The sequence below is a fragment of the Myodes glareolus genome, chromosome 11 (genome assembly GCF_982192425.1).
Source record: "Myodes glareolus chromosome 11, mMyoGla1.1, whole genome shotgun sequence".
Taxonomy (NCBI): Eukaryota; Metazoa; Chordata; class Mammalia; order Rodentia; family Cricetidae; genus Myodes; species Myodes glareolus.
This window is the reverse complement of record NC_142036.1, coordinates 13,976,151-13,989,288: the sequence shown is the minus strand read 5'-3', so window position 1 is coordinate 13,989,288 and position 13,138 is coordinate 13,976,151. Positions and strand designations below refer to the sequence as shown.

The 13,138-nt window shown below is 51.0% G+C and overlaps 1 protein-coding gene across 7 annotated transcripts in view; it reads left to right on the top strand.

Annotated features, from left to right (window-relative positions):
- Positions 1-4,434: 4,434 nt before the first annotated feature.
- Positions 4,435-13,138, top strand: part of Mta1 (metastasis associated 1) — a 38,338-nt gene continuing 29,634 nt past the window's right edge. For 5 of the 7 annotated variants that reach the window (XM_087911483.1, XM_087911480.1, XM_087911479.1 and 2 more), the window contains exon 1: positions 4,438-4,587. In XM_087911483.1, coding sequence (XP_087767609.1) covers positions 4,560-4,587 — 28 coding nt within the window. In that variant the 5' untranslated portion in view covers positions 4,438-4,559. Of the gene's footprint in view, positions 4,588-13,138 lie in introns of all 7 variants that reach the window. The other 2 variants (XM_087911481.1, XM_087911482.1) reach the window with 2 other exon arrangements.

Sequence of the window (13,138 nt, the reverse complement as noted above, 5' to 3'; positions counted from 1 at the left end):
CCCACAATCTTTAAAAAATTCAACACTTTAAAATCAAAGTTCTCTTTTTTTAAAATATTTATTTATTTATTTACCAGAAGAGGGCACCAGACGTCATTAGAGATGGTTGTGAGCCACCATGTAGTTGCTGGGAATTGAACTCAGGACCTTTGAAAGAGCAGGCAATGCTCTTAACCACTGAGCCATCTCTCCAGCCCCAAAGTTCTCTTTAAAAATCCAAAGTTTCTTAATTGTGGGCTCCTGTTATGTTAAATACTTTCTTATTTCAGTAATGAAGAACCAGGGCATAAGTATAACCATAATAAAGCAAAACCAAAATCAAACAGTGTGCAAATCTGACATCTGGAACTCACCCAGGATTCTCTGGGTTCCAGAAAGCTTGTGAAGCTCACCTCTCCAGTTCTCCGACTCCAGCAAACACAGCTTGTCCAGGAGGCTCAAGCCAGTTTTCCACGCCACCACGGAGGGAGAAGGGAGGTTTGAGCCAGAGTCTCTGTCTCTGTACACAGCACTGGCTGTCCCAGAACTCACAGAGCACTGGGATCAAAGGCGAGCGCCACCACGCACAGTGCTCCTCTTTTGTTTGCTTTGCTTTTTGTCTTTGTCTGTGATATTTTTTCTGAAAAGTGGTTCAGTTCAATAACACATAAGACAGGCCTCAGATGACCAGTGCTGCACTGATGTGCTGGAGCGTGGCATGGGCCTCTCCCGCTCAGGCTTCCGGAGGACTTGCAGCTTAACTGACTCTGAACACTTCTGGCTTCCTGCCTCTAGGACTAGGTGCCACAGGCTGAGCTTTACCTGTCCTTCATCCACAGCAACTTTAGACATTGCTTTTTTTTTTTTTTTTTTTTTTTTGAGACAGGGTTTTTTTGGGCATTGCTTTTAATAGATCAGTTGAGGTCACCAGAGCACTCTGAGGCAAAACCCAAATCCCACAACACAAGAAAGTCCTGAAATGGGATGTGGCCCCATGGACCCATCTCTGGACCTTTGCTCACCTGCAGAGGACCCTCATATGCCTCTTTCCCTGACCTCTCGCGAGATAATGGTGCCTTCTCACTATTGTGCCTCCATTACCTTGAGACCACTTATCACATAGCATTACCTGCTGCTTCTCTCTCCATTCTTGCTATGTGATAAACTCCCCAAGGCAGAGAGACTGTGTGAACCGCTAGTGTCTGGCATTGTTTGTAGCATCAAAGAGGTACTCAGAAAGTCAGTTGAATGGGTTCCATTGATATTTTGATAGTTTTGTCTTCTCCTGAAGTGAAACCTTACTCCTCTTACTAGTTTGCCTCTGAGGCGTGCTGTGACACATACAGTCTTCCCCTCATTCTGTCACCAAGCATCTGATGCCTCCATTGCCTCCACATTGCTGGGACCTAGAAGGCAAAGCTCTCCTGTGAGGGATTCTTCTGTTCTTTCCATTGCACTTTCTTTTCTGCTGGATTCTCACCTGCTCTGTGCCTCCCTTGTGAAAGGTATCCCTATCAAATTACTTCATGTGCTCACCTTGCCACTTCCTAAGCCAGCATTCCTTACTGTACAAGCAACATTCCTGTCTCGTGGCTCTGCTACCACCTGGATTCCTTCTCCTTAGTCCCCTGAGCTGCCTTCTGAGGTACATAGCGCTCCACTCGGAAGGACTATCCTTAGCTCTGGAGAGCTCCTTCAGAAGTCATCCGTGACCACCTATGCTCTGGTTTTCTGCCTCTGGAGCGGAGGCAAATGGAGATGCTTCAGAGTATGCCAGTCCTAGGCCCTCTGAACTATTACGGCTGGGATGTCATTTCATAGTTTTGTGGGTTTTCTTTCTTTGTGTGTGTGTGTGTGTGTTTTTTTTCCAGAGAGGGTTTCTCTGTATAGCCTTGGCTATCCTAGAACTTGCTCTGTAGACCAGGCTGGCCTTGGACTCAGATCCACTTGCCTCTGCCTCCCAGTACTAGGATTAAAGGCGTGCACCACTGCCTGACTTTTTCATTTGTAGTTTTTTTTTTCTTTTGTTGCCTGTTTTTCCAAGACAGAGATTATCTGTGTAGCTCTGGACCAGACTGGCCTTGAACTCAGAGCTTTGCCTGCTTCTGCCTCCCTAGTGCTGAATTAAAGGTGTGCACTGCCACCACCACTTGGCAGCAATTTTTTGTTGTTGGGTTTTTTGTTTGCTTGTTTGGTGTTTTTTTTTTCCCTGGTTTTTCAAGACAGGACTTTTCTGTGTAGCCCTACTGTCCTGGAACTCATTCTGTACACCAGGCTGGCCTCAGAAATCCATCTGCCTCTACCTCCCAAGTGATGGGATTAAAGGCATGTGCTACCACTGCCCAGGTGGTTTTTTTTTAAAAAAAATATTTATTTATTTATTATGTATGCAATATTCTGTCTGTGTGTCTGCCTGCAGGCCAGAAGAAGGCATCAGATCTCATTTCAAATGGTTGTGAGCCACCATGTGGTTGCTGGGAATTGAACTCAGGACCTTTGGAAGAGCAGGCGATGCTCTTAACCGCTGAGCCATCTCTCCAGCCCCCCCAGGTGTTTTTTTTTGAGACAGGCTCTATATAGACCTGGCTGTCCTGGAATTCACTATGTAGATGAGGCTGGCTTTGATCTGCCTACCTCTGTCTCTTGAATGCTTTGGTCAAAGCCATGTGCCACCATGCCAGGCCCTATGGTAGTTCTGTTAGCCAGTTTGTCAGGTAGTGGTAAAGAGCCCTCAGGCTGTACACTAGAGGCAGGCCTGTGGGAGACCAGCCCTCTCACCTTCCCCACATAGGGAGTGTGCCTGCTTATTATCTCTTGTGTATTCCCCTTCTCTCTAACCCTTTCCAGTGACATACAGAATGCAAGCACCTGGTTTGTCTGTCCCCCGCCCACCTTCTCCCAGGCCCTTGTCAGCAGGTTTGTGCGGCTCTAGTTCCTGACCCATATCTGCTTCTTTCCAGTGCTTCCTCTCAGTACACAGGAGGTGGCATAGGCCTTGAGACCCTTCCTAGCTTGGGTCCAAGTGTCATGCAGATTTCTTGCCTAGTAATGTACAGTAGTGTATCAGCCCTGACCCTCTTGCCACCTAAACCTCACAGAAGGATCTACAGTGCTTTCCTGAGCTCCATTTGCCATGTTCCACTTCATGTTCCACAAGAATGCACCTAAACAGGACACCAACTTTTGACAGCCATTGACTTTCTCTGTCAAAGTAACCCACAGTGCTCAGACTCAACCAGAGCCCCACTCAGCCCTTCCTTACCTCCTGAACTATGGCAGTGACCGGATTCCATCAGGGACACCACCTTTTATCCTCCACCCTTGGGGTTATGTCTAAGTACCCCATTCTCCACAGACCTTAGGTGAGCACAAAGGCAAACCCATAGTCATAAATGCTTCTGGATGCTAAAAAGAGGTGGTTTCCTCCACAGAGGCCTCCTCCTTAGCACTGCAGCCCTGCCTGGTGTGGGGGTTGGGTGGGGAGTGGAGGCTTGTCTGTGGCTGGAGGCTTATGTGATCCCAGTTTCAGCTGAAGGGAGAAGGGAGGCCCACCAAGGCCTTGGCAGTTCAGGAACATGCCTGCCTCATGGGGGGATAGTTACAATGTACAAGGATGGCCAAACTAAAGACCCCCCTCCCCTCCGGAATCGGAGTATCCCTATGAGGGATGCAGGGAAGGACTCACACAAAAAGGACCCAAGGACACTTTGAAACTCCCAGGGAGCCTTAGGAGGGCCCACCTCGACAGGTCACCCAGGTATGCTGAGAGCCAGTCGGGAGGGTGCTCTCTGGAGGGATGCCGAAGGTTAGGTGGGCATGGGGCTCAGGAGGACCACTCAATGGGTGCTGAGCTCCAAGATTCGTGGACGTTAGAGATACTGGAGTATGCCAAGTACCACACGGGAGGGGTCTCAGGAGACCGTCGGTGATGCCTGGGGCCACTCTGGACAGTTGCAGGAGTGCTTTTGGGGATGCAAGACTTGGGCCTCCGGAGATGCGGAGGGTCACTCAAGCGGAGGCTTCGAAGCACCTCCCAGGAAGAGTAGCTGGAAAGCCTCTCCGGGATACTGGGGGCCAGGTGGCAGGGCCACGCGGAGATGCTGAGGACCACTCAAGAGAGGATGCGGGAGGGCCACCCCGAGATGCCAGGGCCAGACGGGCGTGGGGTTCCAGCGGGCCACCCCGGGATGCTAAGGGCCAGGCGGGAGGGGTCGTAGGAGGGCTACCCGGGGAAGTCGAGGACCCGGAGAGCGAAGGGCTCAGGAAGACCACTCGGCCTGGGGCGCGCGGGCCGGCTCGGCGCGGGGTCGGATAACGGCCCGCGCGGTGGGCGGCGGCGCCCGAGGCCCCTCCCCGCCGCCCGCGGCCGCTCCTCCTCTTCCTCTCCCGCCCGCGCCGCGGCCCTCCCGTCCCTGCGCGGCCTCGGCGGCCTCGGAGGCGGCGGCGGCGGCGGCGGCGGAGCAGCGCGGTCCCTTTAAACCGCCCGCCGGCGCCCCCGCGCCCGCCCCCGCCCCGGCCCGCGCCCGGCCTGCCACCCGCGCCCGCGCCCCGCGCCCCGCGGCCCCGCCGCCGGCCCGGACATGGCCGCCAACATGTACAGGGTCGGAGGTAAGGCCCCGCCACGGCCTTTATGCGCCGCGGGCCCGTCGCCCGCGCCTCTCGGCCCCGCCGCGGCCTCCGCGCCTCCCCCACGCCGCCCTCGCGCGCGGCCCGCGCCCCTCCCCCCCGTCCCGCCCCCGTCGCGCTCGCGCCCCGCCCGCGAGGCTCGGTTCTGGTCTCCGGTGCTCGTCCCGGCCCAAAATGGCCCCTGGGCCGCCGGGGCCGGAGCGCGCGCGCGGGGGACGAGCGGCTCTGGGAGGGGGCTGTGCCCACCTGTTGGGGACCGGGGGTGGCCCGCGGGATGCGGGCGGAGTAGCGGCGAATGGCCAGGGCATCCCGGTGGCCGGCGGGCCCGGCGGTGCGAGGCCTGGGCCTGGGTCCGAGCCGGAGTCCCTGAGCCGGAGCACGTGCCTCTGGAGCTCTGGCTGCCGTCCCGCGAGCAGGAGTTTGGGGGTCTAGGGGGCGAGCGGTCTCCTCAGGGGCCATGCAGGGCGGGCTAGGTGTGCAGGCACCGGGAGTCCTGTTTGCAGGGACCACAAGCCGGTCTACGAGTCCCTCGAGCGTGGCCGAGGGGCTTTCCTTAGCAGGGATTCCTGGGGGGAAGGTTGGCTACAGCAGGGGACCTTCATCCCAAGTGCAGGTCTGAGTCACCCCAAACTTTTCTCAGCCTGCTACTCACCCTAGCCCGACAAGGAGGCACTTTACCGCTAGCCTTTGGGAGGGCAGAGGTCCCCACTGAGTTGGAGTCAGTGACCTGACTGCTGGCGCTGGTCCCCCTGTTGTTGGTCCCAAGGAGGCCTTTTCCCCGTTTGTGTGTGATGGGGACACTCTGGGATGGCCTTGCACACATTCGGCCCATGCTGACCCTTGTAGTCATCTCATCCCATGCCATCTGCTTCCTCTCTGGACTTTGAGACCCTCCCTGGGGTCACAGCATAAATGTGGATGGGTCTCTGCTGTGAGAGTGTGATGGAGTGGGAGACCACCCAGAAGCACCCATTACCACTGCCCCATATGACCCTGACTCTTGAGTGCTCAGAATATTTCATTCCATCTTACACCAGCGGAACCCAGCCAGCCCAGGTCTGTGGCCTTGGGCACAGTGGTGCTCACCCACCCACAGCAGGAGCCCTGGGCTCTTCTGCCCTCCCAGGGAATTCCTAGCCTCACACCTTTGCTTCCTGCCAGGTCCTGCCACAGGGCACAGCCTGGAGTGTTGGGGCCCTGTGAAGAGGGGCTGGTCCTCATTGAAGCTTCAGCCTTGCCAGTCCTAAAGTAAGAGAGCCAGAGCACTGGATCCTCCCAGCTTACTGGCCTGCCTTCAGGGGCAGAGGCCAACCGCTCTGCTTCTGACTCCCCAGGTGGCCCTCTTCCAGATGCTGGGCCTCGCTGTGCCCTGTTGTTCATTTTTGCCTTCAGATCCTCTTGTTCAACATGAGGCCCGTGGTTCCTGCCGACTGGGATTCTTATTTCTAGTTCCGTCGTTCTGAAAGTTCTCATTCACCTGTGAAAGGCTCCCATCATCCTGGTCCCCAGCCACCCCTTTCCCCCGGTTCACATTTCTTCCTTGATGTGGTTACTGGCCCATGATGGCATGTCATATGCTGAAGAAATGAATGAATAGCAAGAGAGAGGAGACCTGGACTCCTGCGTCTGACTCTGATGGGGGGAAGTGGTGAGATTGAGGAAGGTGGGCTGCATGGTGCTGGGTCCTTGGCCCAGGTGCTTATGCCAACCTTCTCATTCCTAAGGGCCCTACCCACGCCTGCCTGACCTAGTAATCCCGGCAGAGAGCTTCAGCCAGGGCCCTAGCAGACTGATGAAGAAGACCTGGATTCTGACTCGGTTCTTACTGTGCCTTGGTTTCCCCATGATAAGGATAGGCATCCATCTGTTTTCATCCTGTGTCCTGTGGCTGTTCCCCTAGAGTATACCTGGTGCCCTGGCCTGTCTGAGGTCCCATAAGGGTGGGTGGCTGGACCCTTCCATGCCAGGCAAGTATGGATGTGGCTAAGGAGCAGGGATAGGTCAGTATTCCTGTGTGTGCCGCCATGCATGGTGTGGGCGCCAGCTATTTTGCCAGGAGTGCTTTTGTAGTGAGCTAGTCTCCAGAGCTAACCCAGAGGGTGTCCATGGCAGGCCAGGGGCTAGCACTTGTAAAGGGAACTTCGTCATTCCCTGCTTTCTGGATAGGGAACTCCAGTGCCACCCTGTGAATCCCAGCAGGGCCTTGGGATGAGACTCTGGGTGTTGGCTATTGGCTTCCTGCCTCAGTCACTGCTTGCCAGATTCTCAAGCCCCCAGATGAGAGAACACATAGTGGCTCTCTCTGAGCAGGCTTTGGTTCAGTCTGGTTTTGTTGTTCAGAGTTTGACCCTCTGGGAAGTCTGCCTTGTCCTGAAGTAGTGCTGGTGGGGACCTAGCTTGGGGAATCTCCCCCTGCTCCTCTTTTCTCTCAGCACATGTACCAAAAACTACAGGATGCCCAGTCAGGTTTAAATTCCAGAAAAACAGCCAAGACCCCTAGTGCAAGCGTGTCCCAAATGTTGTCAAGGCATGGATACTGTTTGGGCATCCTGTGTTGTTAGTATGCTGTCTGGGGGCCTTGTCAGGGTAGGCCTGGCTGGATGATGGTATAGGTGAGGTTCCAGAAGCCAGCAGACCTCTTGGGTCAGGAGGGAAGGATCATGGGCTGCTACTTTCTCAGGAAGTGGACTTGCTGAATAGTTCCTGCCAGTCAGTGCCTGAGAGCCGGGACCTTCCCAAACTAGCCTGTGATGGCTGAGGGGTTTCTTACTGTACATCTGTTATAAAACCAGGTGGCATCACTGACCAGAAGAGCAGAAATCACTCGAGTCTCCACCTCATGGCTGCTTGTGTGTGGAGCTGAAGGGCTGTTGCCATTCCCCTGCAGTATTTTTTCTTTTATTGAAAGAAGTTAACTCCTATACTCTTGAGTGGCTTTTGTTTCTATTTTACTGTGCTTGTGGAAGATGACAGGAAGCAACAGCCTGCAGGCCACAGCCACATTACAGCTGGCCCTGTGTCCCGCTTTGGTATGGTGCTTCACATGCCCAAAGCCAGCCTCTTGGTTTCCTACCTTGGGGTTTTCATTTAAATCATTTGTATTTAATCATGATGTTAGGCATAGTTTTGTGCACTGCTTCTATGTTTCTTGTTACTTGTTTTGTTTTTTTGAGACAGGGTTTTTCTATATAGCCCTGACTGTCCTGGAATTCTGTAGTTCAGGCTGCCTGGAATCAAAGATGGGTGTCACCATCACCTGGCCTGGTTATGTTTTCTTTGTTTTTGTTTTTGTTGTTTTGTTTTTGTTTTGTTATTTGGGGGATTGTTTGTTTTTTTTTGAATCAGGGTTTCTCTGTGTAGCTTTGGAGCCTGTCCTGGCACTTGCTCTATAGACTAGGCTGGCCTTGAACTCACAGAGATTCCCCCTGCCTCTGCTTCCCTAGTGCTAGGATTAAAGGTATGCACCATCACCACCACCCAACTGTTTGCTTTTGTTTTTAAATTGAATGTGTGATATTGGGGCATCAAACCTAAGGTCTTGTGAAACTCGACCACTGGACTATAGCTTCAGTTCCAGCGGTTTTTATTTTCAGTTGAAAGTTTTTCCTAAGATGCTTCCATGGTTGAAAACTCCAGGCTTCAGGGGGCTGCTTATACTGTGAGCCTCTGGTCTTCCCTAGCACAGGGCTATTTTGAGGAGCCCTTCTGAAGCTTCTGGGTCCTGCCTGGCTCTTTTTCACAGCACGTTTCAGGAAAGACCCCAGAAATCTTGACTCTTCCCCAAGTCTGCACCTGTAGCGGGAGTTGTAGACGTGGGCTATGCCTGGGGGTCAGGTACAGCTGTGTTAGCCAGACCAGCGGCCCTTGAACTCCTGAGCTCACCCTGCCCTCTTGCCCCAGCCTTCTAAGTGCTAGAACTGTAAGTGCTAACTGTAATGTTAGGTCTGTACTTTAGACAGATGGACCTTCAAACATTCCCATAATCCTACATGTTTCCTTGGTTGGGGAGTCTCCCCTCTCTCTCAACTACTCCTGTGCTCTGTACCCCAGAGTGTCACATAGATGGAACCATCCTTTGAGATGGCTTCTTCACCACACACTGCATGTGGGAATTAGTGTTATCTGAGATTGGCTTTCTCTGACTGAGTGGTGCTCTCTCCAGTGTGCCACCTTATCCACCAGTGCATTTCCAAGGTGATAAACAGTGAACATGGGTCTCATTTCTCCTGGATAAAAATATGCAGTTGTGCAGTTGTGGGTTGGCTGGCTGGCCTGTATATAGCTCTTGAGAATCTGGCAGGTGACTTTCCAAGGTGCTCTAAGCAAGACTTCAGTTCAACCCCCACTCCCACCCCCCAAAAAGTTCAACCTTTCCTCTGCACATGGGTGTCTTCTCTGCTTTTGGCAGGTGTGCAGGATGCCCTTTACTGTTATTTTGTTTTTTCTTTTTTCCCTAGACAGAGTTTCTCTGTGTAGCTTTGGAGCTTGTCCTGGAACTAGCTCTGTAGACCAGGCTGGCCTTTAACTTCCGGAGATCAACCTGCTTCTGCCTCCCAAGCACTGGGATTAATTTGAACTCCCTAGTGGTAGGTGGTTCCCATCCCTGGCAGTTTTGATTGTTTGGCTCTTTGAGATGGAATCTTGCCCAGGCTGCCCGTGAGCTGACGCTCATCATGCCTCTGCTGCATGGGATAAGGTATAGTTACCATGTTCAGCTGCCTGCATTTGATTTTTGTTTTTTGTTTGGTTATTTTTGTGTTTTTTTGGTTTTTTGTTGTTTTTTTTTTTTGAGATAGACTCTATTGTCCTGGAACTCCCTACGTTGGCCAGGCTGGCCTTGGATTCAGAGACTCTGGCACCTGCCTCTGCCTCCCCAGTACTGGATTAAAGGTGTGCACCTCTATGCCAGGCATTTCCCTGGTTTTAAAATTGGATTGTATGCTTGCTGTTGTGAGCTGGCTGTGTGATGATTATTTATGTATTATTTTGTGGTGTGGAAGCTAACCAAGAGCCTGCTTATACTGGACAAGTGCTGTATCCTAGTCCCAAGAGTTGGTTTATATTTCGCATTTCAGGCCCTTTTCAGAAGACTGAAGTTGTGTGTTCTGTGTATCTAGAATCCAAGATCATGAAGTAGTTACCCTTTTTTATTATAGAACCTTTAAACATTTGAATTTGTCTTTAGTATCCTTCTCATTAGTTTCTGTGTGAGGGTTAAGATTCTTTATGCTTTTGCATGTAAGCATCCAGTTCCCCTCACTGGGTCATCTTGGCAGCCTGGTCAGAAGTGAGGCTGCTGGCTGTTCTTCTGTTGCTCACTGACCATCCGTTAGTTTTTGCCAATGCATGTCTAGATCACTAGCTTTCCTGTAGTGTAGGAAGTCGCTGGTGTGAATCCTCCGACTCTGTTGTTTTACAGAATAGTACCTACTGTCCTGGTTTCTGGGTTTTCCCTTAAAAAGTGTACAATTGGCTTGTTGATTGTTTTTTTTTTTTTTTTTTTCTCCAAGACAAGGTCTCTGAATGTTTTGGAATTCATTATAACTAGTGAATTAGTTAGAACAGACTGGCCTCAACCTCCCAGAGATCCTCCTGCTCCGTCCTCATGAGCACTGGGATTGAAGATGTGCATCACTACACCTGGTTCTTGTTTTTTGTTTGTTTGTCTGTTTGTTTTGTTTTTCAAGACAAGGTTTCTCTGTGTAGCCCTGGCTGTCCTGGAACTTGCTCTGTAGGCCAGGCTGGCCTGGAACTCACAGAGATTTGCCTGCCTCTGCCTCTGGAGTGTTAGAATTAAAGGCATGCACTATCACTACCTGGCATCTTGTTGATTTTGTCTTTAATTTTTTACATTTATTTACACACAAGTGTGTGTGTATGTGTGTATATGTGTGTGTGTGCGCGCGTTCATGTGTGCGTGTCGAGAGGAATATCCACATAATACACGTGTGGACAATTTAGGGAGTCTTCTCTTTTTCGATCATGTGGGTTCTGGGGTATTGAACTCAGGTTGTCAGATTTGACTGCAAGTGCTCTTAGTTGCTGGCCCGGGCTTGTTGATCTCTACCAAGCAAACAAGTTGGTGAGATTCAGATGACCCTGGCTCATGGCAGGGCCTCTTGGAGACTGGCAAACTACACTGCCTAGGTCTGTGTGACTCATGAGCTAAGAATGGCGTTTACATTTTTATGTGGTTGAGGAAAAAAAGTCACAAGAATACTTCATGACATGAGAAGATTATATGAAATTTAAATTGCTTTGCCCATAAATAAAGTTTTATTGGAACATGGCCACCATAAAGCTAATGTATGTATGTTCTGTGGCAGATTCTGAGTTACAACCAGTAAACTTTTCCTCCTTAGGCACAGTACAGAGCACTGTGTCTCTGCCATCAAGCATGGTGGTATTGGGCTCTTAGAACAGCAGCCATACGGGTCTGTGTGGGTCACTGGCTGGTTATGTTGTGACTAAATAGAACTCAGATGCCATCTGCCTGGAGACAACTCAGACCTTGTAGCTGAGGGCTCAACCCCTCCAGACGCTTGTACTCACAGGCCAGTTGTGCGCCCCTGGTTGTCGCCTGTGCTCCTGGCTGAGCAGCTTTGGGTCAAGGCCCTCACCATACTGTTCAGGTTCAATTAATTGGCTGGAGCAGCTTACAGTGAGCAATCACAGTGTTTGTTGGCTCATTACAAAGGACACAAGGAAGCACACAGATGAAGAGCTGACAGTCTGAACCCTCTGATCCTGCCTGGTCTTTCTGTGGTTAGCTCTGTGCTGGGCAGCAGAGAACCTCCGGTATAACCATCCCACGGTGTCCTGTGATGTGCTGGGCAGCGGAGAACCTCCGGTATAACCATCCCACGGTGTCCCGTGATGTGCTGGGCAGCGGAGAACCTCCGGTATAACCATCCCACGGTGTCCTGTCCAGTATAACAGTCTCCCGGTGTTCTGTGTTAGCCAACTTTTTATTGTTGTCATAGTTTGAGACTACCACTTTACAAGGAAGAAAGGTTTATCTTGGTTTACAGTTTCTGAGGTCTCAGTCTCTGTCTTTTGTCTTTGCTCTTGGGCCGGTGATAGAGCAGAGTATTTGGGTAGAAATGCAAGATGGTACAAAACTGAGCATCTCATGGTGACATAGAGCATTACAAGAAAACAAAACGGAAAGGAACCCAGGCCCTCCCTTCCCTCCAGGGGCTTGCCTGCTGTGGCCTGAAGATCTGCTATGTTCTACCCCAAAACTGGGGACCAGAACCTGGGGACCAGGTTCTCTGGGTGTGGTCCTTTGGAGACACTCCATATCTTGTAGTAACACATGAAAAGGACGGTCTTATCTCTGAAGGTCCCAAGGTTTTTAGGAGCCATGTGCCAGGAAGTGGGGATGGAGACCAAATATGTATTTCCTTTATTAACAGTATCAGAGTAGCAGTTGCTTTTATGTGTGCTCTACCTGACTGTAGGTCCTATAGACACCGTTTTGAGCGCATGTGTGTGCTGTGGATACACTTGTGTGAATTGGGAACTTAGTGGTGGTTTTAAGGCAGGGCCACATGTGCCATCAGTCATTGATTACCTCAAATGATAAAGCCCTGCTCAGTATCCAACTGTTACTATGTGGGAGGAGTGAAGTGTGTGTTGGTGTTACAGTGGCTTCAGCTTGAGGAAGCAGAATGGTCAGAACAGTTAGAAAATTTAAAAGGAGACTCTCACACCAAGTCAGCCTCTTCAGAAAATCAGGATCCGGCTGGTGGTGGCAGCTCAGCCTTTAATCCCAGCACTTGGGAGGCAGAGGCAGGCAGATGGATCTCTGAGTGATCCGAAAGAAGTGAACGGAGAAGCTGAGCACTTAAACTAGCCGTAGAGCGTCCAGAGCAATGTGTCTGAAGGAAATGGGCTTGCAATGAGCCTGGTGTGTTGTGGTGGTGGTAGTGGGACATTCAGTGTATAGCCTTAGTGAGCTCCTTCGTCCTTGGCCTGCTAAGGATGTATAAACCTGTGGAACAATCTGTGAGCTGGGACAAGTTGGGAAAGTACTGATGGTGCAGACGGAAAGGAATCTGCTGAGATGTATGACAGGCAGGATGCATACAACAGAAACTGGCAGGACTAGATAAATGAAGAAACTTGGTTAAAGAAAAAAAAAAACAAAACAAAAAACAAGAGCCAGAAAGGCAACCACTCTTTATTAAGCAGGTGCCACAGACGGCAAAGGCTTGGTGGGCCATGGTTCTGCGGACAATGTCAGAAGCAGAAGGTGCACAGCTCAGCATGGTAGCTGCCAGCACTTAAACTTGGACCAGAGTGGAAGATTCCCAAAACAAGACAGTCCACTTTTAATGACCGTTATTAATGCAATGCATGACTTTCAGAATTAGTTTTTGCTACATGTCTGGTAATGCTATTAGTTTATTGTAAAGTACACCACTCAAGGCTGCGCAGCACTTATTTGAGAAGCTTATACTGTATTAAGTTCACTCTTTCTAGGGAGAAATAAAATGGGAAGGTCTGGTCAGGAATATTTTCTAGCTTA